At 43.2% G+C, this 21,716-nt stretch overlaps 2 protein-coding genes across 3 annotated transcripts in view; one reads left to right on the top strand and one right to left on the bottom strand.

Moving 5' to 3' along the window:
- Positions 1-14,934, top strand: part of LOC133354624 (protein lin-28 homolog B-like) — a 104,555-nt gene extending 89,621 nt beyond the window's left edge. For both annotated transcript variants that reach the window (XM_061571628.1, XM_061571638.1), the window contains exon 4: positions 456-14,934. In XM_061571628.1, the coding sequence (XP_061427612.1) occupies positions 456-660 (205 nt within the window). In that variant the 3' untranslated portion in view covers positions 661-14,934. The remainder of the gene's footprint in view (positions 1-455) is intronic.
- DYNC2I2 (dynein 2 intermediate chain 2) overlaps positions 7,253-21,716 on the bottom strand; it is a 45,808-nt gene continuing 31,344 nt past the window's right edge. Inside the window, exons 5-8 of the mRNA XM_061571615.1 lie at positions 19,619-19,789; positions 18,587-18,813; positions 17,520-17,677; positions 7,253-15,405 (exon numbers count right to left, since the gene is read on the bottom strand). Coding sequence (XP_061427599.1) covers positions 15,167-15,405; positions 17,520-17,677; positions 18,587-18,813; positions 19,619-19,789 — 795 coding nt within the window. The 3' untranslated portion in view covers positions 7,253-15,166. The remainder of the gene's footprint in view (positions 15,406-17,519; positions 17,678-18,586; positions 18,814-19,618; positions 19,790-21,716) is intronic.

Below are 21,716 nucleotides of genomic sequence, written 5' to 3'. Positions count from 1 at the left end.
TCCGGGGCAAAAAATGTTCGGAAATGTCGTTCAAACACCGATTTGTTCGAGTTCTGGTGCGTTCGATCTCCGAGGTTCTACTGTATATATTTATATATTTCCGCGTTGTCGGCCGCCAGTGTTACTTGAGCGGCGCGCGACTTGAATGTTATATTGACTGTTATATTCCCCCGAATGCGTTCGCTGCTCTGTGTTCAGCAACGTTATGATTTTATACACCAGCTCTCACCTCGGTTTTTTCTCTTCACAAAGGTCCTCCGCGGGGGCCGTTCTTGTAAATCAGCTGACGTCGATCAATAATAATAATACTTGATTATTTAAGAAACGGTGACAACTTTGCGGGGGGGGGGGGGGAGGCTTTCATCCAGCAGTGCATAGACCATGGCTGACGACGACGATGACGATGATGATCATGATGATAATTATGAACCCTCTCGCTGGTGTGCCGTTGGCAGGTGTTACAACTGCGGGGGGCTGGATCACCACGCTAAGGAGTGCACCCTGCCACCGCAGCCCAAGAAGTGCCATTTCTGTCAAAGCACCAGCCACATGATGGCCAACTGCCCGATTCGGGGTGCGGGAGGCCCTCCAGCCGGGCCCTCTTCCGGACCGGGCCACTTCGGCCCTCACCCCGAGTCAACCTCGTCCCACTCTCCCTGACCCCCCCACCCCTGACCTCCACCCCCCGGCTCCCCCCCCCCCTACCCCACTGGCAGAAGTGGGGTAAACCCTCAACGTTGCCAAAAGGATGGTGGTTCGTTTGTGTTTTTAGAAAGATTTTCTAGGTCTGTCTGTGTGTGTGTGTCTGTGTGTGTGCGTTTTCAGTAAACAATTTTTTTTTAAGTTTTAATTTTTTTTCATTTCGAAAATCGTTTTTTTTGCATTTTTGTTAAGTATTTATCTTTTACAAGAGTTCGACTTTTACAGGTTACTTTGTTTTTTTTTATGCTACTATCCTCGTAGCTATTTGAAGGACATGGAATGTATGGATTAGTCTTGACGTATCAGTAAATACCAGGGTCTGTGCTTATTTAACAATTCTTAATTGGCGCTTCCTTAATTAACGAACAAAAAATTGTGAAATACCTGTCATTTTATTCATAATTAACCTCAAAGTAATACGTTCACTAATTTTAAATTAACACTTTGTCTTAAGAGTTTAATCTTAAATTAACCCTGACCTAACAGTCCCTGGTAACAATCAATCAGAAACCCTAATCAATGACGAGTATCAAAATATAAATAAGATTACGATTTCAATCATTTTATTAGAGATAGTACATTAGGATTAACAAGGAAAATATTTTTACAAGATGTGTTTTAATGGAGGGTAAATGACGTGTTACAAAACTTTTTAAATAGGCTTACATTTTTAAAAATGAATTAATATAATCTCTAAGTTTATTACTTCATCTCCAAATATTGATCATTGCCTCCGAACAAATTGACTTTTACAAAGTGGGGCAAATAATATTACAAGACAGGGCATTATATTGAATACCTTCAGAGTATTTTGTAAGAACCCAGGTCCTTTGTTTGGAGGGAAGTAAAAAAAAAAACAGAACATAATTCGACTTTTAATTATTTTTACTTTCGGGTTCAATCGTTTTTTGTTGTTTTTGGAGGTGATCTTCGTGAAACAGCTACTTATTATTTGCTAAGACGACAAAAGGCCTCTGTGGTGGCATTCTTAACGGGTACCTCTTGGCGGTGTCGTACCTCGATGGAGGGTCCCGCAGTGGTCACCCTCCTCACACAGTTTCGCCAATCCTCCGTTTGACCACTGCCCAGTTGTAGTCCAGCCGGTAGCGTAACCACAACCTACAGTTTACCTCATTTGAATGGTGTTATCTTGAAAACATGGCTGATGCCATGCACAATAATGATGTACAATAATGTACAGATTTTTTTAAAGAAAATTGTTATTCTTGTTGTCAGTTTACGAAACAAATGTCAATTACGGTACTACACTGCGGTTCTTTACTTACAGGTCACGAATATTATATTTCGGATACAAATGTGTACGACGTAGAATACTAACCAAGGTTATTATTATTTGAAAATATTGATCATCTCTAGGCGATTGTTACTTTTGATGTAGCCATTCAAGTTGTTTACATTTTAAATAGCTACAGTGTTAGCGTTATGTTTGATGTCTGCCATAGCCGACTGGAATTTCTGGTGACGGTGGAGATGTCATTTAGAATTTACCATCGACTGCTTGCGTGGTGAAACGTTGCACAAATCTCTGCAGCGGGACATTCAAACCAAAACTTGCTTGCAATTGGCTAAAGGGGTGTGGGGGTCTAAATGGTGTGACTGACAACCATCAACATATTGGGCTCTAGGAGGGAAAAAAGTTAATTCGCTTTGATTGTAATTCCAGTATGTTCTGCGTAACCCCCTTAAACAACTTTTGGTTAAGTCCTTTGGGGCGTACAACATTGGTTTTAGCCGACTGCAAATCGATGTGATCACGTGTGGGTTTCATAAGCCAATTGCAAGTTCTTGAACATTTCAAACGAGTCCTTTATTCACAGGACGTACATTTATTTCAATGAGAAGTTGAAGCCTAACAGCATGAAGGTTACATTTCTGCTTGAGTACTGTGTGGTTTTGGGACAGGCTGAAGTGCTCACTTCTGTCAGCCTGTAGTCCGCGTGAGTTCTGTACATTTTTCCTGGATTTGGTTTCTCATCATCGAGCGTCACTCTTGGCTCAAGAATAAAGCTGCTTTAGGCCCAGGGCCGAGGGGCAGGAGATTTTTTTCAATGCTCACCAGTGGAGGCCCTCGATAGGTTACCTTGTCAGGAAAGTGCCTAGGCTTTGTAGGCCTCATGCAACTAAAAGACCCAAGATTCTACTGAATGTTATTTTTGTTTGTTTTCGTGGCTTTGTACAATCCTACCTCAGTGTCAACTTTTACCAAAAAAAATTCTAAAATCTGAAATTTTAAAACTTGAATGTTAAGTTTTGAAATCGTTATCGCTGTGTTGTGTGTTGCTGCCTTTAACAGAGGTGAAGCACATTATTTTAATTGTTTTTACTGTTTTCACGTGTTTTTTTTTTAACATACGATTGTATTCCTCATTTGTGTCGATCCGATACAATGGTTCCGGTAGCATGTCCGCGTTCGCTCGTCATTTACATTCACGTACCATAGCAATCCTTAAACGAGCAGCGAATGTTAACATTCGGCAAGAACAACAGTCAGCACGTTTACGGATTCCATTGCGCTTCTAAATTCAAGCTTATTTCTTTACAGTATACGGCAGCGCGTTTACCTTAGATGTATTAAGTATCTACAAAAATTACCAATAGAATGTAGAGTGAATAACAAAACAACACATTTGCAGCGGGGTTTTATTTTCGTGTAGACGGTGGCCCATGCCATTCCCTATTTCGCATAACCCAGTGAACATGAAACGTTGGGCTGACACCTGGAACAACGTTGCACGTGTACTGGGGTAGTGCTATTGGTTGAAAGTCACAAATATAAAACACTACACAAGTTAAGTGAGTTTGACTGCAGTAAAAAAAAAAAAGCTTAACTTTGATGTACATTCCTTTTTTTTACTTTTATAATTTTTCTACTGTTTTTATCGCAACACTCATCGTAATCCTGACGGAAATCATGAAATCTAATTCCTCCCAATTGGACCATTCTCCTTCCTGAGTGGTGTTTCAGCCACTGCCGGGTGATGATTGGGGCTTCTCAGTGGTAAAGTTCAGTTTGACCCAATCTCCATAATAGAGGTTTTTGGAGAAGATTGCGTAAATATAAATGTGTCGCGAAAAAAAAAACGTGGCAATTCGTGACTAGTTCAGCACATCGGTGTGTTGGAGTAAACCCACAACATTAAACTGACTAACCTGTATGGGGAGAATACATTTTTCCTCAAACCATAAAAAATTAGTACTCAAATGGTAAATGTGGCAGGTTTAACGACGCATGTATACCTGTGCGATCTAACCCAATAACCTCTTATGGATAATATTGGTCGCGAAAGCCTACGTGTTCATTTGACCAAGTTTATTGACAGTTGAGACCCATTCAATGAACATTGACCATACGCTAGCATCTGAAAGTCGTAATACAATTCAAACATGTATATATCATACAATTATGGTAGACATAGAAAGTTTGTTATGCTTTATTCTTTGCAGATTTGGTTTTTTTCTTTTTGCTAATGACCGCAAGGTTGTTAGAGCTAACTACTGAAATGTACTAAACACTGAGTTACGATATCACAATTAAGCAGCCTGGGTGCCATTGTTTGGACTCTAGGAAGAATTCATGGTGTGAGCAAAGCATTGTCAGGCACTCACTTTTAATACATTATTATAATTATTACAAGCCGTTCTCTTCAAAAGACCATTTTTATATAATTATCGTGGTTTTACCCATTTCAACATTAGATTCACGTTTTGTATATTGTTTTATTACACATTCAGTTTTTTCCAAAAGGTTGGATGGCAAATTTGTGAATGAATGTTGCCAAAAGAGGCTTTTGTCAAGATATATGAATGTAAAAAGAAAAGAGGAAAAAAATCGTCTTGTTCCTGTTTAAACAGGCGGAAATAATACAACATCTGTGTGCGCGTGTGGCAGTGTTTAATCGAGCGGTGGTGCAGCGATTAGCGTGCTGCGCTACGAACCTGGTGACCCGGGCTCGATTCCCGCTCACAGCCAACATCAGCGACGATTATCTGAACCGGTCCTGGGCCTCCCCGAAGTCGACAGCCTCAAATGAGTACCTGGTGCGGAGCGTAAAAACATCGCTACCAGGGAGACAAAGGCGGCTGGACGTGGTGCTGGCCACCCACCCCTTCGTGTTCCGTTCTGGCCTTCATAGGTGTTCGCTAACAGCACTTGCCCCAACAGTCTGTTAAGGCTATACACGGGGGATCGTTGTTAATCGAGCTGCCAAAGCAAGGCACAAGACATTCGCCTCTGATGTCATGATCAGTCTACAAGCCCAGACCAAATGCCACTTTAGCAATGTCCAATTCCTTGGCCTGGCCAATAAACGGTGGATTACGTGATGACCACTTCGGGTTATGAAATGAGTCGCTCGTATTAGCCGTTTTAAGTGAATCGGTACTGCTAAAGTCTTTGCAACCTTAACTGGTATTGAATTCTGCTCTGATGCACGGACTCGATGTCTGTGCATGCTTTGTTATTGAAAGCTGCAAACTTATTAGCAGAGCAACAATTTCTGCCAGTTACGAGAATGGACTCATCCCTGGTCGGGCTCTTCTTTGCAAGTTCGAATCGCTTAGACAATGGAATTGTAGCCTCCTTTATCTCAGAGACAGAGAGATATATAAGAGGTCTCAAAGCGGAGATGTCCTTTCGAAGGGAGTCAAGGAGACTTGGCTGGCCATTAGCTGGTTGTTGTAAACGTTGCTGCCGAGACGATAACACAGCATATTGTAGATCTGAAGCTTTCGTGACTGCAAGGATTCATACTCTCAGGTTTTTTCGGTAAAGTCACGTAGGTAAAAAATAAATAATGAAAATAATAGAAATAATAATAGAAATGAAATAATAAATATTGTATTTAAGAGCTTGGAATTTTGCCTCACTTGATACAGTAAATTTAGCTGTGACGGTCCCACCTGATGACGGAGACTTGTGTTGCCTCCGAAACTTCGTGATTTATTATTTTATTTCTATTTCTATAAATTGTATTATTAATTTTTACCTACGTGACTTTACCGAAAAAACCTAAGAGTATGATAACACAGCAATGTGCTCTTGCGCGTTCCATTCCAAACACGGGGGAACTGTACACTTGGACACACTTGGCCACACGTGGCAGATGATGTTGTGTGAATGGAGAGCGAATGGCTCTGCTGCCCAATTGCTTTGCTGGTTTGGTGACTGACGCACCCTGCCGATGCTAGGACATCCTCAACAAAAGTGTACGCGGTAGTGATGAAGAGAGGGAAAAACAAGGACATAGGGTTTAAAATTCGACTTGGGGACTTCCTTTGAAATTTAAGCGACGGATAAGTCTTGAGCATGCTTTGTTTGCATTTAAAAAATAATTGGGAGGAATGAAATGGTAAACATTTAAAAACAAAAAATGAGTGTCCATTGTTACCATATAATTCTATAAAGTCAAAAAAGTGTCTAAGGTTATGCACATTTTTTTTTTACTCATTTGTATGAGAATTGCATTTGTAGGGGCGTGAATTGGAAGTGGTAACATCTATTAATGGTGTTTTCCTTCCTCGTCCAAGTAAATATGAAGAAAAGACACAAAAAAGATTGAAGGAAATTTTAATGGAAATTGATCAAATTCAGCCAAAGCTAAAGAATTATTTTGTCAAGTATTTTTAATGATGTGGAATTTAACGTGGCATTTTAGATTTTGCGGGTTGCATTATGGTATGCGCGAGCTGTATCTATAATTTGATGCTGTGTCCATATTGTTTAAAGTATTATCTGTGTTTATAGCATGCGTGTGATTAATTATTCTTGGAATTCAAAAACAAAGCTCAAGATATAAAAATGCAACGTTATGGTACAAACATGACACGTAGCTGGTTGAGATGGGTTACATGTCATTGGCTCCATGGATATAATTCTTGCCCTCTGGCGAGAGACGCGTGAGGGTGAGAGTACGGCGCTGTAGGGTTGTCACAAAATTGCTGGGGTGTGTTTGGTCGCTCCATTACGAATGCTAACCGTTGTGTGCTGGGAGTGGCGTGCTGAATCTTGTGGCGCGTTCGACTTAATTAGAAGTTTAGGATCGTTGAGTAGACCGTCCGTTGCCGGCACCGCCAATGCAAGAATTTCCTACCAAAGCGTGACCTGATGCTGCTCGTCACAGCAAGTGTAGAGACGGCGGCGGTGTGTGTGTTGTTTCGTGTGGTCGTGCGTTCTCGTGCGCGCGTGCGCCGTCTTTCTCTCTCTCTCTCTCTTGTATTATTGTCCTTTCTTGATATATAACCGAATCTTTTTCAAAGTGTAATCTCAGGACCGTGTGTGTGCGCTACTACTCAGGGATTGTGCTGGCAAATATTCAGGGCTGGAAATTGAAGTAGTTTTAAACGGATCTTTTACCAATGTGTACGACGACGTTTGTGTCCTGCACGCGCGCGCAGGACGAGTGGCTTGACTTTGTGCGCCCCTTGGTGGCTGACGAGACGGTAGCAATGATGCAGTGGGATCGCGAGGCCCACGTCTCTATCTCTCTTTCCGGGGTTCGATCTCCCCCCGAGGAGTGCAAGATCAACGCAAGTGAAATCGCGCCAATGCGAATCTCATTCTGGCAACAGTTTTGAATATAGGCATTAAAAACGAAGTCGGTACTGCACAATTACACCAGGAGGCAATTTAAATAATGTACGGGGCGAACAAGTTATAGATGTCCCGGTAAAATAATCGGGTGACAATATGAGAGGAAACAACATTTTATTGTTGTTTCCAATCTCTCCGCACGTGTTTCATCTCGTAACGCTATCCCCCCGTGCGACACGGAGCCATCGCTTTCACAATACTCAATCAGCTGTTGAGTAGGAAGTAAGAGAGGGGCATCGGAAATCAGTTGGGTATCTAAACAATGTATTGCCACCCCATATTTACATAACACCGATTTGATTTTTTGACAGAGCGGGCCTCTTCGCAGGGGCATCTGACAGCGATATGCGCCTTACGTCTCATTTTAAAGAGCTTCCCTTGGTGGGAGATGTCTCTGGGCACAAGGTGGCTCAGCCTGCAAATGGGCATTAGGTGGAGGTGAGGGGGACGTGGGGGGGGGAATACTTGCTCGGTGTAAATTTTGGATATTTTTGTTCTAATTTGGCAAATTTGGAGCATGACACCGGCACACAAGAGCCACGTAGACTTGTTCTAATTACTCCAGGGGGTCTTCTAACGTGCACTGTGAAGCGGATGGCGTGTAGTGTTATTATGGTTATCACAACCACAGTATTAATCAGGGAGCCCGCTGGGCTCGAACCCCAAAGGACATGCCGTTCTTAATAATATAATTTAAGGCTCGTTGAGAATGGTTCATTGTTGTGTTGCTCTGGTTAATCCGAACAATTCACGTGTGCATTTCGCACACACACAAAAAAGTCCTGAAATTTAATCGAATGGTTTTGATGTTCCGCAACACATTTTTAAAATATTTTTTACCTAGCACAATGATGGGGTTATGCCAGTTGGCTCTGCAGTTGCCGTTGGCTGATGATATTATACCACGCTGTGTAACGCTTTATATCAAAAAGGTTCGTAATGAACGACGATGGCTGTGCGTACACGTACAGCCCTTCGTCAAACCACTGCTGAATGAGGGCCACGACGAGAATGGACAAATCGTACAATAATCGATAAGCCATAGAAACGTTCAAATAATCGCCTCTTTTTATAAGAAAAATTTACCCTGTAATATCTCCGAGTGAGTATCCGTAAATACAAGTCACCGTAAAGCTTGTTTAAAAAAGAAAGTATGTTCCTTTATCATTTTTCATGCAAAAAGGACTTACTGTAATACAGTACTGTATCCTAAATTCCCGCTTGAAATAATCTCCGTAATTTGAAATTAGTCGACTCGATTATCCACGTTAATGATGGGGAGGACGGATGCGGATAATTCTAAATCGCGCATAATCCAAAAATATCTATTTTCCACAGATCCACTAATACATGTATAAATTAAGAATGAATATTAACGATTGACCAATCGATGCGCGTGCTCAGTGATAACACTTTCTTGCTCCCGTGCAGACGACTTGGCCCACTAAGTGGATAGCAGAGCCATGCCAATCAATATTAATCAAACTCCTCCCACTGTTATAAAAAATATGCAACTACTGTACTGTAGAGGCGATCACGTGCATTTCGGATTAACCGGAGCAACATATTTGTTCGGTTTAAGCACGTGACTTGTTTGTATAATTGTTTTTAGATTATTAATTTGGGCTTGAGGGAAAATCCACGAGTTATTAATTGATATCAAAATCTCAGGTGCGCGGTTAATCCGCAGATCGGCTAAACCGCACGCGGATAATCGAGTTTACTGTGTTTTTTTTTCGGCTTTGAATATAATCTTGCTCTGAACACGTTTGTTAAAATGACATCTCCAATGGCATCTCCCATCAATAAAGAGGTTGTTTTTTTATGTATTTAATGTCATCTAAATATAACGTACGGCATTTTCAATGAATTTGGACCTACTTTAATCGTGAACATGTTACCATTTGTTTAAAAATGTTTGCTTACTCACAGTAGTTGTAAAACTATCGAGGTCGTATTGTAAAAGGTGCGTTCTCTCCAATACAGCTCAAATATTGCTCCCATGTCTTGATGAAGCCAATTATGATTAAACTACGTACAGTGCAAGGGGTATAGGCCAAATATGCAAATTCTGCAAAATTACCCTCCAAGTTACTGAAATTGTGATTATAACATAGCAGTAACATCGCCCCCGCACCCCCACTCTGCTACGAATATTCGGTAGGACCCTCCTGAAAATAGTCTTGGGACTCGGTGAAAATTTCCTGGTCAAACAAGCATCAACAATCAGAAAATAATGTTAGTTATAATAAGAACATTGACACACTCGTGTTTTGCGTATCACCAGCAGCTGTTGTAAGCAAAACGATTTTTTAAAAGGCGGGATGTAATCTAATTTAAATAAAATCTATATCAACAAATTCAAACGTGACCTATATATCGGAACATTGGGTGAAATTGAAACAGCCGTGCAAATATAGCCTCATTAAATAGTAAACAAGGCAATCTGTTTTTAATGCGATACACTAAACCATGCAACTCGCTTTCATCATAAGCTACCTCCCATTGTCTTCTGCTGCTCACCCCCACAGAAAATTATTGCATTTCCCTAAGCGTGCATTGATATTTTTTAGCCGTATACAGGTGGAGCAGTTTACAAATCATCATGCGACAAACTCTGTGAGCCCAAAACTCTCTCCGTACGCTTGCCATACACGGCCGCGTACTTAAAACAGACTGTCAAGTCTGCTGGTAATTGTAGTAATTAATCTTAGCCTATGTATTGTGTAGCTGAAAATGCTGTATGCAGATTAAATGCAGACTAAATTGATGCCAGACATATGACCAGTGTTTATATTGAAACAAATCTATATTATTCATTGCTGTTATGAAAATGTCGGGGGGATTTTGTTTGCTTAACACGGACTATTGCGACCAATATCCATGATAAATGTGTTTTGGGTTAGATCGCGTAAATATGAATGTGCCATTAAACCCACCACCCCCACCACCACCTGACGCAGCCAATTAGTAAGGTTTGTCACGTAAACAAAACGCGCCCATTAGTTGCTACTTCAGCACGCCGGTGTGTTGGAGAGTAAACCCGCAACGTTTACAATTTGAGTACCGCGAGATTTTCGCTGGGGGCAATTTGCCTGAATTGGCGAAGAAGCCCTCTTGTTTTGGTCTCCACGTGTGATTATGGAAGCCAAAGTGGCATAGGTGGAAAAAACCCAATTTTTCCAGCGGCAGGCATCGGGGGTTTTTTTTTTTTAGAACCAGTTAAACCGGATTTCTCCCAATCTCAGATGATCGGGTTTAATATAAAAGACAATTAAACCCGTTCGTGTGACGGGAGCAGCGTCCGATCGAGCCAGCGAGTCGCCTCGAACGTTCCGCGAGCAATAGCTGCCACAGTGCGCCGCAAAAAAAACGGAGCGGACACTGATGTAATTCACGCTTTCAGCTGTACCCGACGGAGCCGGTCAAGTCAAAGTTGACGCATCGCACGGGTAAATGCACCAATTAATTTGGTGTACCGGCACAAACGGAGAAATGTTGAAAAGCAAGCAAAGTTTTGACAATTTTATCTAAAAAACTAAAATGTTTGCTTTATCTTCAACATTCCGGTTTTCTGAATCAAGTGGCATATTTGTTCACGTGACAGATTGACTTGGTTGGCTCTGTCTTGTGGTGGTGGGTTATAGTTAAAGATTGGCATTATACCTACGTGATCAAACCCAAGCGTAACTCATTATGAATCGTAACATTGATCATGAAAGCCTACGTATAAGACGTGATGTCGTCTTCACGTAAAAAAAGTGTTTTTACAAATCCCATTGGCCACAAGGCATTGAGGAGTGCATAATTCCAGCAGTATTGATTAAATACAAGCAAACTGTGGACTTTGCCTTCGATAGTGTATCATCAGCACAGGCTTAAATAAGTTGCCCTATTTGTCTTAAAATGTGTTTCCATCTTCATGTGTTCATGAGCTGCCTTTTTGAGTTACTGTGCAAGATTCCGTTCCACATTAATGGGCAATATTGAATTGCCACGCCGGTGGTGTTTTGAGTACTGAATGAGACACGTGGGACACGAGACTTTGGTTAGTGGGAGTGGTGCAAATATGGACATAAGCAAGATGTGCTTTCAGCTTGCAACACTCATTACAATACAAATGACAGCTGAGGGATTCTTGTCTGTGATGCACTGCAACCATCATTCTCGCCTACAATTCGCACGGTTGGGTACGTACGGTGCGAAAGAAGGTCAACGTACGGTCCATACACGGAGAAAGAAATGGTTCATCGCTTGATGCAATAAAGCAAAGCAGCCTCTGTGTGCCTTATACAGCCGGCTGTGTTTTTAGACGTGAAGTTGTGCAAGTCCAAGGTTCTGTTTAATGCGCTACGGTGGCCTGGAAGAATGTGCACTGTGATAATCCTTACGAGAGTGCGTATTTTAAATCACAGCATCCACACGCTCGTGTGCTTTCGAACTTCTGCGACTGTGCGTGCGAATTATAGTTGCAATTTTCATGTTTTTATAGCACAGGCAAACACAAGGTCAGTTTGCAAGCCTGATACAAAATGCGGATTTATTTTTGTTTTAAGGCGAGAATTGTTTTTAATGGGAAACCTTTTTGGGCAAATGTGGCATCTTGTAAAATATTTATTAGTGCGTTTTGATAACTTTGATAACCACTTAACGTTGAGCTTTAATGCATGTGTTGTCCGTGCTGACATCTCAGTGTGTATGCTCTGTAGACATCGGAAACAAACGCTTCTCATAGGCATCAGAATCTTTATTTATCTTGGAAGAATCCAATCAGCTACGAGGTTATGAAGGATCACTTGCGTGTCACCGTGGCTGACCTTTAGGATTGTCACTTAGCTTAGTTTTTTTTCGTACGATTAGATAAAGATAAAACGATAAGTGTAAAAAGTACAAATAGAAGCCAAAACCACCCTGTTGAATTCCACTGTATAATTTGTTTTAATTTCTTTGTAATCATCTTTGTAAAAGTATTTTATATCCAATATCCATATCAAGTTATAAAGTAGAACAAAATTTGTAGCCTTGTTTTAAAAAGATTGTAAAAAAAGAAAACCTACCCTTTGTTTAAATATACAGTGCCCCCAATAGTCTTTGTGAACATAATGAACATACAGTTTGAGGTCATTTTTATAGGGCAGATACAATGAACCAAAGAATCCTGGCTTGCTGTGGCTGGTTTGAAATGTTTTCACTTGTGGTTATTTTGTACTTTGGTAATGGCATAGGAATCTCTGAAGTTACTTGAATGTGTCTGAGTTTCTGGGCTTTTTCTGCCGGCTTCAAAGCCAAAATATGAGACCAGTATTTTGTACTTGCAGTATTCAACAACAACAAAAACCCAGAAAGTTCCTTCCCATGGCGTTTCCGAGCATTTGTCTTAAATGATAAGCAGGGTGAGCGATAACAAGTATAACCCGTAAAAACAAAGTTTTTCACTACAAATCCTTTATATGCGTGGCGGCTAGAGTCCTCTCGTCCTCTGGCTTGAGATGGCTGCCACCTATGGGTCAGATGATTGCATGGCAGCATTAAGCAATTGGTAATTAAATATAATATTTTTGTCCTAAAAAGTGTACAATTTTGGAAAAAAAATTTTCACGAACATTAATTGTCACGCACAACGAGTCTGTGTGGAAAATGTCAGCTCGATTGGATCATGGGAAGTGGGTTAAAAAACCACCGAAAGATTTGCACGGTCCTAAGCAAGCAAGCAAGTGAAGTTAATATAAAGGATTTAAAAATGCTGCCAACTTTAAATACAATTACAGTGCCGATCCTTTGAGAGAGTCTCGTGCGTGCACAACTTGCGTTGTTGAGTCCGCGATTCCATCGGCAATCATCTGGACAAATTCCCCTCCCCGCGATATTTTTTGCGCCATTTCCCTGCGGAGGGTGACGAAAGCACCGACGTAAAGATGAACCCCAATCGCGGCCGCCTCCACCTCCTTTCCTACGACCGACCGCTTCGAGCGACTCATGATGATGGGCAATGGCACATTGGGAAAAGTTGAATAAGTCGTGCACTGCTGTCAACATTAAAGTATTCCACAAGAGCACAGCTTTAAAAAAAAGAATTGTCATACTTTAGCATAAACTAAAATATGCCATCATGTTTTACAGCTACGTTGCAGTGTTTGGCTTTTGGAATGTAAAGTCATTTGTACAGGCATTAGTAATCCAGTGTTTACTGATCTAGCAAATTCCTTAATTTATACTCTATTAACGTTTACTGAAGCTGGCAATTGTGCTTCTGGGTTCTACAGAAGCAGAGAATATGGGTATTGAGACGACACCTCTGGAGGAGTGTAACTACAGGTGTTAAGAAGTTAAGACACCCAAGCAGACTCCCATTGCCAGGCATCGTAATATGCGCGACCACACATTCTTGTGCTATAAAACGCAAATATGCTTTGATAATATATGCAGTCCTTGAAACCGATTGGCCTGCACCAGAGACGGCCTCCTTTGTGGCATCATCTCACCAGTGCTACACCCAGAATGCGAGCAGTACAAGGACAATGCAACCACAAAAGCATTAATTGCTTGCGTCCAGCCGTTAAGTTAGTTACTGATGTGTGGAAAGAAGCAGGCTGTTACAGCCTGCTGCCCAAACTACTCATACTGAGCGAGTCTGAGGCCGACATTTAACTGCTTTTTTGTCCATGAGCCTAGGCCAGATATTTCACTTGTCAGTACCACCTGAGGTGGCGTAACTTTATCGGCTCCAATTTCTTTACGTGACCAATGACGGTGAATTACGACCATTTAAAATGAGTGGGTTATCAAGCGACATGTTTACTAATAAAGTAATTGTCTACTATTATCAAATAATCCACTCATTTGCCATTAATACATTGTTACAGCTAAGGTTTTGCTACATTAGGTGGTACCGACATCTGCTCTGGCCCATGGACTACTTGCTATCGCGCCCAGAAGAAGCCCACTCTGCCGTGCATCTGTTACGTAACAAAATATCACGGTGGTGAGATGTTAACTTCCTCGCCTGGTATACAGGAGGTCGTGGTTTCGATCCCGACACCGACACCTGTTGTATATTTGGAGATTGCATGTCACTCCTCGTGGTCACGTGGATTTACCTGGTAAAATAACTATAAAAGGTTTAGTTTTAATTTAGTTTTGATGATGGTATCTGCATCTATTTTAACTTACCACAGCTGCATTGAATGTGCCCTTTAACAAACCTTAGCATATTTCAGAAAAGTTGGTACAACAGGCTTACTACTTATTCCTGAGCTGGCAATTACAATCGTGAATGTACACAAATATCTGCTGGTCAACTATTGTTTTTTTTCTTTAAACAGTTTTCCACCAATGGGTCGCGTTGCCACGCATATCAACGCGTTGTGCTGTTGCTCGCGTGATTTTTAATTGGGTGTTTTTCAGCGGAGGCACTGTAATTTGTGAGGAAGCTCTCCGGCGTATTTTCAGCGTCAGGAAGTGATTCGTACCGTAGGGGTTGACGACTGGCTTTTGAAACGGTCATGGTGAAAACGACAACATCGCGATACCTCAAAACGCACGGATGAAATCGCGTATGCTCCTATGTTGCTACTGAAGTTGAAGCCTGGTTTTCTGTATACAAATAAAATCTGTTTACTTGACTGGTTATGTTTGCGTGCTTCTGTTTTCTCTTTTGTGATGTTGATGGGTCATGTGTTGGCAATTCGTGAGTGCTCAGCCTCCCAAGTGTGTCTCAAGACTTTTCAATTCGTGCGCCATTTATTTGAACATTTTCAACGGCAAGATAACGGTCCATGTTCCAAGTTGACAATAAGAGACGTTGTCCAAGTGCATCGTGTACGTTAAATCTAGTTCGGCTTTAGTCTGAACACTTTAGTCGCTAGTTGCACTGACCAACTGCTTAAGACGATCCGTCTCGTGAACTCCGGGGACAATTAACTCCGGAGGCAGGGTCCAGACACGCGCTGCTCCAGACTGTAAACCCACTGCCAACAGTCCCGGTTGCTTTGGGTTGAAGGCGAGGCAGGAGACTGGACTCAAACTTGGACTTGCTTGTATGCAGTGTACGGGACCACTGTCCTTAATGGCCAGGTCAAATAACAGTAGTTCACCTGCAAAGAAACGTCGACATGACACGGCGTGTCAGCATTGAACAGTCCTAGACCAGTAGCTTGTATTTCGTTTTGCACAGACGATGGCGAAAGCATTTTTGGGGATTGCAACAGAAGTCCCGATCTGCAGAGATGTAGAGTTGGCAACGTTTCTGGAGTTTGAGGAATAAATTCCACACTCCGGATTATAACCTGCTCCGGAAAGTGAGATGCACCCAAAGCCTTTTGGGTCATTTTGAAAATAACTAAATTGTGGGACAGAAGGATGTAAAATACAAATTTTCAAAATATAAGAGTGGACAGTGGGGAAAAAAGTCGCCATGTCGGCGATTCAGTTTTTGACTGTACTCAGTGTGAATTCATTTATTCAACTATCGTGTTATTCTAGTTTTTTTTCTTTCACATACGTGACTTTACCGAAAGAACCAAAGAGTATCGTGTTATTGTAAGGGGCTGCTGTGAACATTCAGTCGCTAACTATCTGGTGCCAATTAAATTCTTAAAGTCTGATCACGCAGCAGCAAACGGCACGAATGAATGTGTACAAAATAAAGAGTGAATACGTTTCTTGAATTGAGAAAAGTAATGAGAATTTGGGTAAAAATAGACAAAAGGGAGGAGATTCCAAAGTGTGAGGGAAGAAGCGGAAAGATAATTGTTGTGACCTCCAGTGCGGCGGTGGAGCACAGTGTGGATGAGACGAAACGGTTCGGGAGACTGAGTCCCTCAATATGGGTGGGTGGAAGAAACGGCGAGTGAAGTGTAGGAACGGTGACCATGGTTGTAGCAAAAGAGCTATAAGGAGGCAACTGATTTATGTTCGTTAAGTTTGAGCCAGTAATTACACAAGCATCACCACTTTTCACCCAGCCAAACTGGAGAGAACAAACTAGATTTGAGGCTTTCGTGACTGCAGGAATTACTCTTTGGTTCTTTCGGTAAAGTCACGTAGAAATTAAATAATAGAATACGACGTTTCGATTGCAACACAAGCAACCATCATTAGGGACAAATGAATGAGAAAACAAACCTAGTAAACTTGGAAATACAATGCAATACAACACAGAGTCAGCCAACAACAGTCAACACTCCACCTGGTTGATTAACGTTCTTCCAAAGATTGCTAAATTTGAGAGAGACAAAACATAGACACGGAGACACAGACAGACACACAAGCAGAGAGAGACTCACACAGAGACAAACAGAGAGAGACACACACATAGACACACAGACACACATAGAGAGACACACAACATAGACACAGAGAGAGACACACACACAAGCAGAGAGAGACTCACACATAGACAAACAGAGAGAGACACACATATAGACACAGACACACAGAGAGACACACAACATAGACACACAAAGAGAGACACACACAGACAGTCACACAAGCAGAGAGAGACAGAGACACACAGAGAGAGACACACAACATAGACACACAGACAAGACACACAAGCAGAGAGAGACTCACACAGAGACAGAGAGAGACACACATAGGCACACAGAAAGACAACGTCTCTATATCGAGGCCTACAATAGAGAGAGGGGGGGGGGGGCAGAGGGGGAGTTGTGTGGAATTCCTGCCCATGGCGGACGGACGAGCTGGACACTGGACTTCTAAACAAACAAGCACGGAGCGTTGTGTGGAATTGTGTGGGGAGAACAGTTTTAGATATTTCTTCACTTATCACTCGAACAATTATACATATTTAAGAATGCAGAGTTATATATATACACACACAATAAAAAATCATTTTTAAAAAGATCAACTTTAAATCTTATCAATGATTTTCATACTGTCTGGGATACTTCCCATATCGAACAAGCCCAATGAAAAATTGCGTGATTTATTTTTTGTTTATCACATTAGAATCAGCATATGTATTTATGCTGGAGGAATCTGATGAGCCGTAAAGCCCTTTTCACAGATGTCCAGCAGGCATAGAAATGTTACCTGCAGCCCACCTTGTTTCCTGGCATAAAATCTCACTGCTTTCCGTTGACTTCCGCCCATTTCCTCAAACCTTGCTTCCGCTACCTTCGCAGTAGGAGCAAGGTCAGATCATCGATTGCCTTTGCAGTAGGATCAAGGTCAGAGCGTCTACTACCTTCTGCAGTTGATGCGGCGAGCACCAGGGGCCGCGCGGGCGACCAGGCAGCGGCCAGGACGTAGGAGGTTGCGGCGCGCACCACGAGAACGGGGTCGTGAAGCAGCGCTGAGAACACGCGCACCTGCCCGTCTATGCCGCCGCTCAGAAACGCGTTCCTAAAAACACGGACGCAAACGCGGCCGCAGCGTGTGTGAAAGGATCTACGCGTGAATCTCATCGCCTTTGTGTTTTTGGTTAATTCACCTATTTGGGGTTTCAACCTTTGCAAGGTCACCTTTGTAAGGTCGCCGTTGAGCCAGGGAGGCTCAACGACATTGAACTCCATGGCTTCGTCGGTCGACAGACTAAACGCACGTTTACTTTGACAATGAAAAACATGGCTTAGCTTGTTCTTCAATAACCGCAATCTACCGAGACAACTTATTTTTTTAGTTTTATTACCTTTGCGACAGTAGCTGTTTTCGCTGAGAGCATAGTTAGCATTGCTGGGTCATTCTGTAACAGTACCAGCTTGCACACACAGACACACCACGTGTGTGAATTGGACATCTGTAAAACTCCTGGACTTCTGTAAAAAAAAAAAAGAGCTTCATAGCTCATCGGATTCCTCCAGTATAAATAAATGATCTAATTAGGAAATTATACATGAATAAGGTTAAGGATGTGTTTATAGAGCATGAGACTGACCTGCTGCAGTCTAACCAAGCGGCACCCCCAGTGGCAGCTATAACTGCATAACAAAGTGTACGGAAACCCAGCACGAAAATGAGCATTAGTCTGCCAATATGCAGTTTTTTTTTCTCCCAATTAAGTAATTTGCTAATCGTTTATCAAATTTGGACCCACGACACCGGCACACGTGGCCAGCTATTTTTCAAATAATGTCAAGGTGATCTCTTAACATCCACTGTAAAAGAAGAAGACGACGATACAAGGTAAATACAGCCTGCAGTATTTAAACAGGGTGGCCGATGGGCTCTGAACCGCATACCTCTGACAACAAGCGACAACAGTGCTACCGCTCGGCTACGGAGCAGTGACAGTGAAGCTGAGGGATGCCGTACCTGTTGAAAGGAGAGAAGTTAACAGCGTACACCGGTCCTTGGTGCTTCACGAAGGGGAACAAGGCTGGGCTCTTCGTGTTTAAAGGCGGCTGGTCTTTTCGAGTTGGTTGCTCGAGAGGATCCAGGGGACACCTGACCACCTGCCCGCCCTCCAGCCCAGCCACGCACATGGATGAATCCTCCGAGAGTGAGAATGCCGTGATGCCCAGAGGCAGCTCACTCTGTACCTGCACGGTCAATGTGGACAAACACGCAAGCAAGCCCAGGATTTTTTGCGAGAAATTTTGAAGGCATAGCCACGAAGTGAGAACGTGCAGACGGGGTCACATTTACAGTCCGTGGCGAACCATCATCATAAACAGCCATGGTCAGTCCACTGCTGGGTGAAGGCTTCCTCCACCCACAAGCGACTGCTATCTCTCGTGGCTCCAAAATGCAACTATCCAGCCTAGCACCTGATTTCATCGCTCCGTCTCTTCGGTCTAGATCCTATCCTCTGAGGACGCACTCCATTCCTTGGCTCTTAATTCATCACTATGCTTGAAAATCGGCCATCATTCCGTCTAGCAACGTGTCCACAGTTTGCGAGATTTTATTTAACCTGCGGATTTTCTCCAATGAGCGTGCTCCTCTTTCTAGCAACCGTGCAAAACAAATGCATGTTAATCGACTGATCGTGCAGCTTCATTCAGATGTCCTATCCATCAGCATGTGATACTCTTCTTCAGATTTGGCGTTTACAATAAATATTAATTGAGTGCTCGTGTGTTTTAATGCCAGAAGGATGTGCTTTGAGAGTTAAGTTGCCTATTTTACAGCATATTATTTGTTATATTACCTAGATTTGACTATTTCACTGTGAAGCATTTGAATTGAATGCTAATTAAACAACTTGAATTTCTGTCTTCAGGGATTTGCACAGTCCCCACGTCACTTGCGTTCCTTGTTTTCCAAGTTTGGTAGCTTGCCAGATTTCTCGACTTTTGTTTCTATGTAGAAAAGTTGAGTTCCTCCACTCGATGTACGACTTACTTTGCTGAGGTTGGAGGTGCCGGGAAGATGCTTTGCTAGGAGCACAACCCTGTTGTTTGGGGTGATTTTCCTTGTGCTCAGCTCCACTCTCCACGTCATCACGCACCCATCCAACCCAGCCGACATGAGCAACAGCACCCGGCTCTGACCTGGAGAATGGACCCACTGCACCTGGGGAAGACAACATATGACCTCGGTCAAAACAAACTTAATCATAGATCGTAATTCAGTTTGTAATGTTTGGCCAAAAGTGACCTTGTGTTTAGAGTCTGTAAATTCCACATTCCTGTGTCACTCCATATGATAACTTCCCACAATTGCACGCGGTTTTTTTGTCTATTAAAAATGTCCCCCCCAAAAAAATTCATCCAAATTGTACTGTCGGTCGGAGTCATGTCATGAGATGCAATATCAAGCTGGGATATCTCTCCTTTGTATGATAGTGCAAACAATCGTGTTTTGCGAATGACCCAAGGGAGTGGATGTGAGAGAGCTACCTCTGAGATCACTTCACGTGAACTGGTTAACACATATGAGAGCAATGTTCATCACACCGCAGTGAAATCCAGATTTTAATGCTCAGAGCTGAAATTTTGCCAAACTAAGCAGATACCAACATTTCACGTGATAGCACTGTTGTAGCATTGATGACCGGGCATGTGATGACTAGACTCGGGCCATCAACTGACTACGTGGATGTCATGGACCCCAAAGGGAGGGTTAGCACGGTTGGCTACGTACGCTACGAAAGTTCAACATGCATATACAGGTAGTCCCCGACTTACGATGGAGATGCGTTACGACAACCCCATCGTAAGTCGAAAATATCGTAAGTCGAAGATGGCCTAGCCTACCCAGGAGTCTTAAAGAATAGTGATAATTTAGCAAAACAGAGCAATTTACAGTACCGTACTGTATAAACTATATGCGTACAGTACATCCCGGCAGCGTCCCAACATACAGTATCGTACCTTGTGCGCTGCTGCGTTTGCCTGCCGCGCGAAATGTAAAATATTTTACAAATTTGTCATATCGCTATCGCCATCGTAAAATCGAAATATCGTAAGTCAGACCATCGTAAGTTGGGGACTACCTGTATATGTATGCATGTGTAGGGGTTATTACGGGAGAAACAGCGGACAACAAACACAGGGCTGTCGGCACTCACATACACGGGTGGTCACACCGACGTCCGCATCAGTTATTGCCCACGCCCCCAGCCCTTGGAGGCGATCCCTATAAAAGGTGGAACCCAAAGAGCTCGAGTTCAGTTCGACACGAAGCTGACCAGTGAAGATCCAAGACTCGGAGATTAGGCCCTGGGACTCCCCGGTCTCGCCGTCCTTATAAGGGCCGAGCCGGGTAAGCCAGTGGCGCGGCCCAGGAGCTTCCAGACCGCTGCCCTTGTCAGGGCAAGGCTGGTTAGCTGGTGCCGAGATCTGTGCTTGCCAGGGCCAGATCAGTCAGCCTCCCGTAGCCCAGTAGAGGAGGACTGGGGGACAGGACAGAGGGCTTAGTACTAGGGTGGGTTTCCCATAGTACGGGTGAAGGGGCCGATACCCCTTCAACTATTGTATCTGTCCCGGAGTTAATAAACAGTGTGTCTCAACTTCGACATCGTCTCCTCCGCTACTTACTACATCTGGTGTTAGAAGTGGTCCAAGCATGGATACGAGACGGAAGACTCGTGCCCAAGACCCAGGAGAGGATGACGACGAGGGAGGGGCAGTGCAAGACATCGCCGCCGACGTACCTGCACAACTGCTGCCGGCTCCGACATCGGCGGGGTCGTCGGAGAGGGCCGGGACATCGACTGACGAGTTGGCGTTGGCTCACTCGCGGCTGGCGGAGCTCTTGTATGCAGCGGCCGCTATGCTCGAACAAATAACTCGCCTGGGGCCGGGAGGAGCGACGCGGCGGGAAGATGGACAACGCCCGCCAGAAACTCCCGCCTTTACAACAGCGGGGCGACTCGAAATTCCCGCCTCACAGACAGTAGGGGCGGAGGGAGGAGTCCCAGCTCGTCACGCGGGGGACGGTGCCCAGCCAGCAGCCGCCACGTCATCGGCGGAGGCGGGTCGCGGTGGCGGCCTGTCAG

The sequence above is a fragment of the Lethenteron reissneri genome, chromosome 6, assembly GCF_015708825.2.
Source record: "Lethenteron reissneri isolate LAM-NWPU_2019-01 chromosome 6, ASM1570882v1, whole genome shotgun sequence".
Classification (NCBI taxonomy): domain Eukaryota; kingdom Metazoa; phylum Chordata; class Hyperoartia; order Petromyzontiformes; family Petromyzontidae; genus Lethenteron; species Lethenteron reissneri.
The sequence above is the reverse complement of the archived record's forward strand: the minus strand, read 5'-3'. Positions and strand labels throughout refer to the sequence as shown.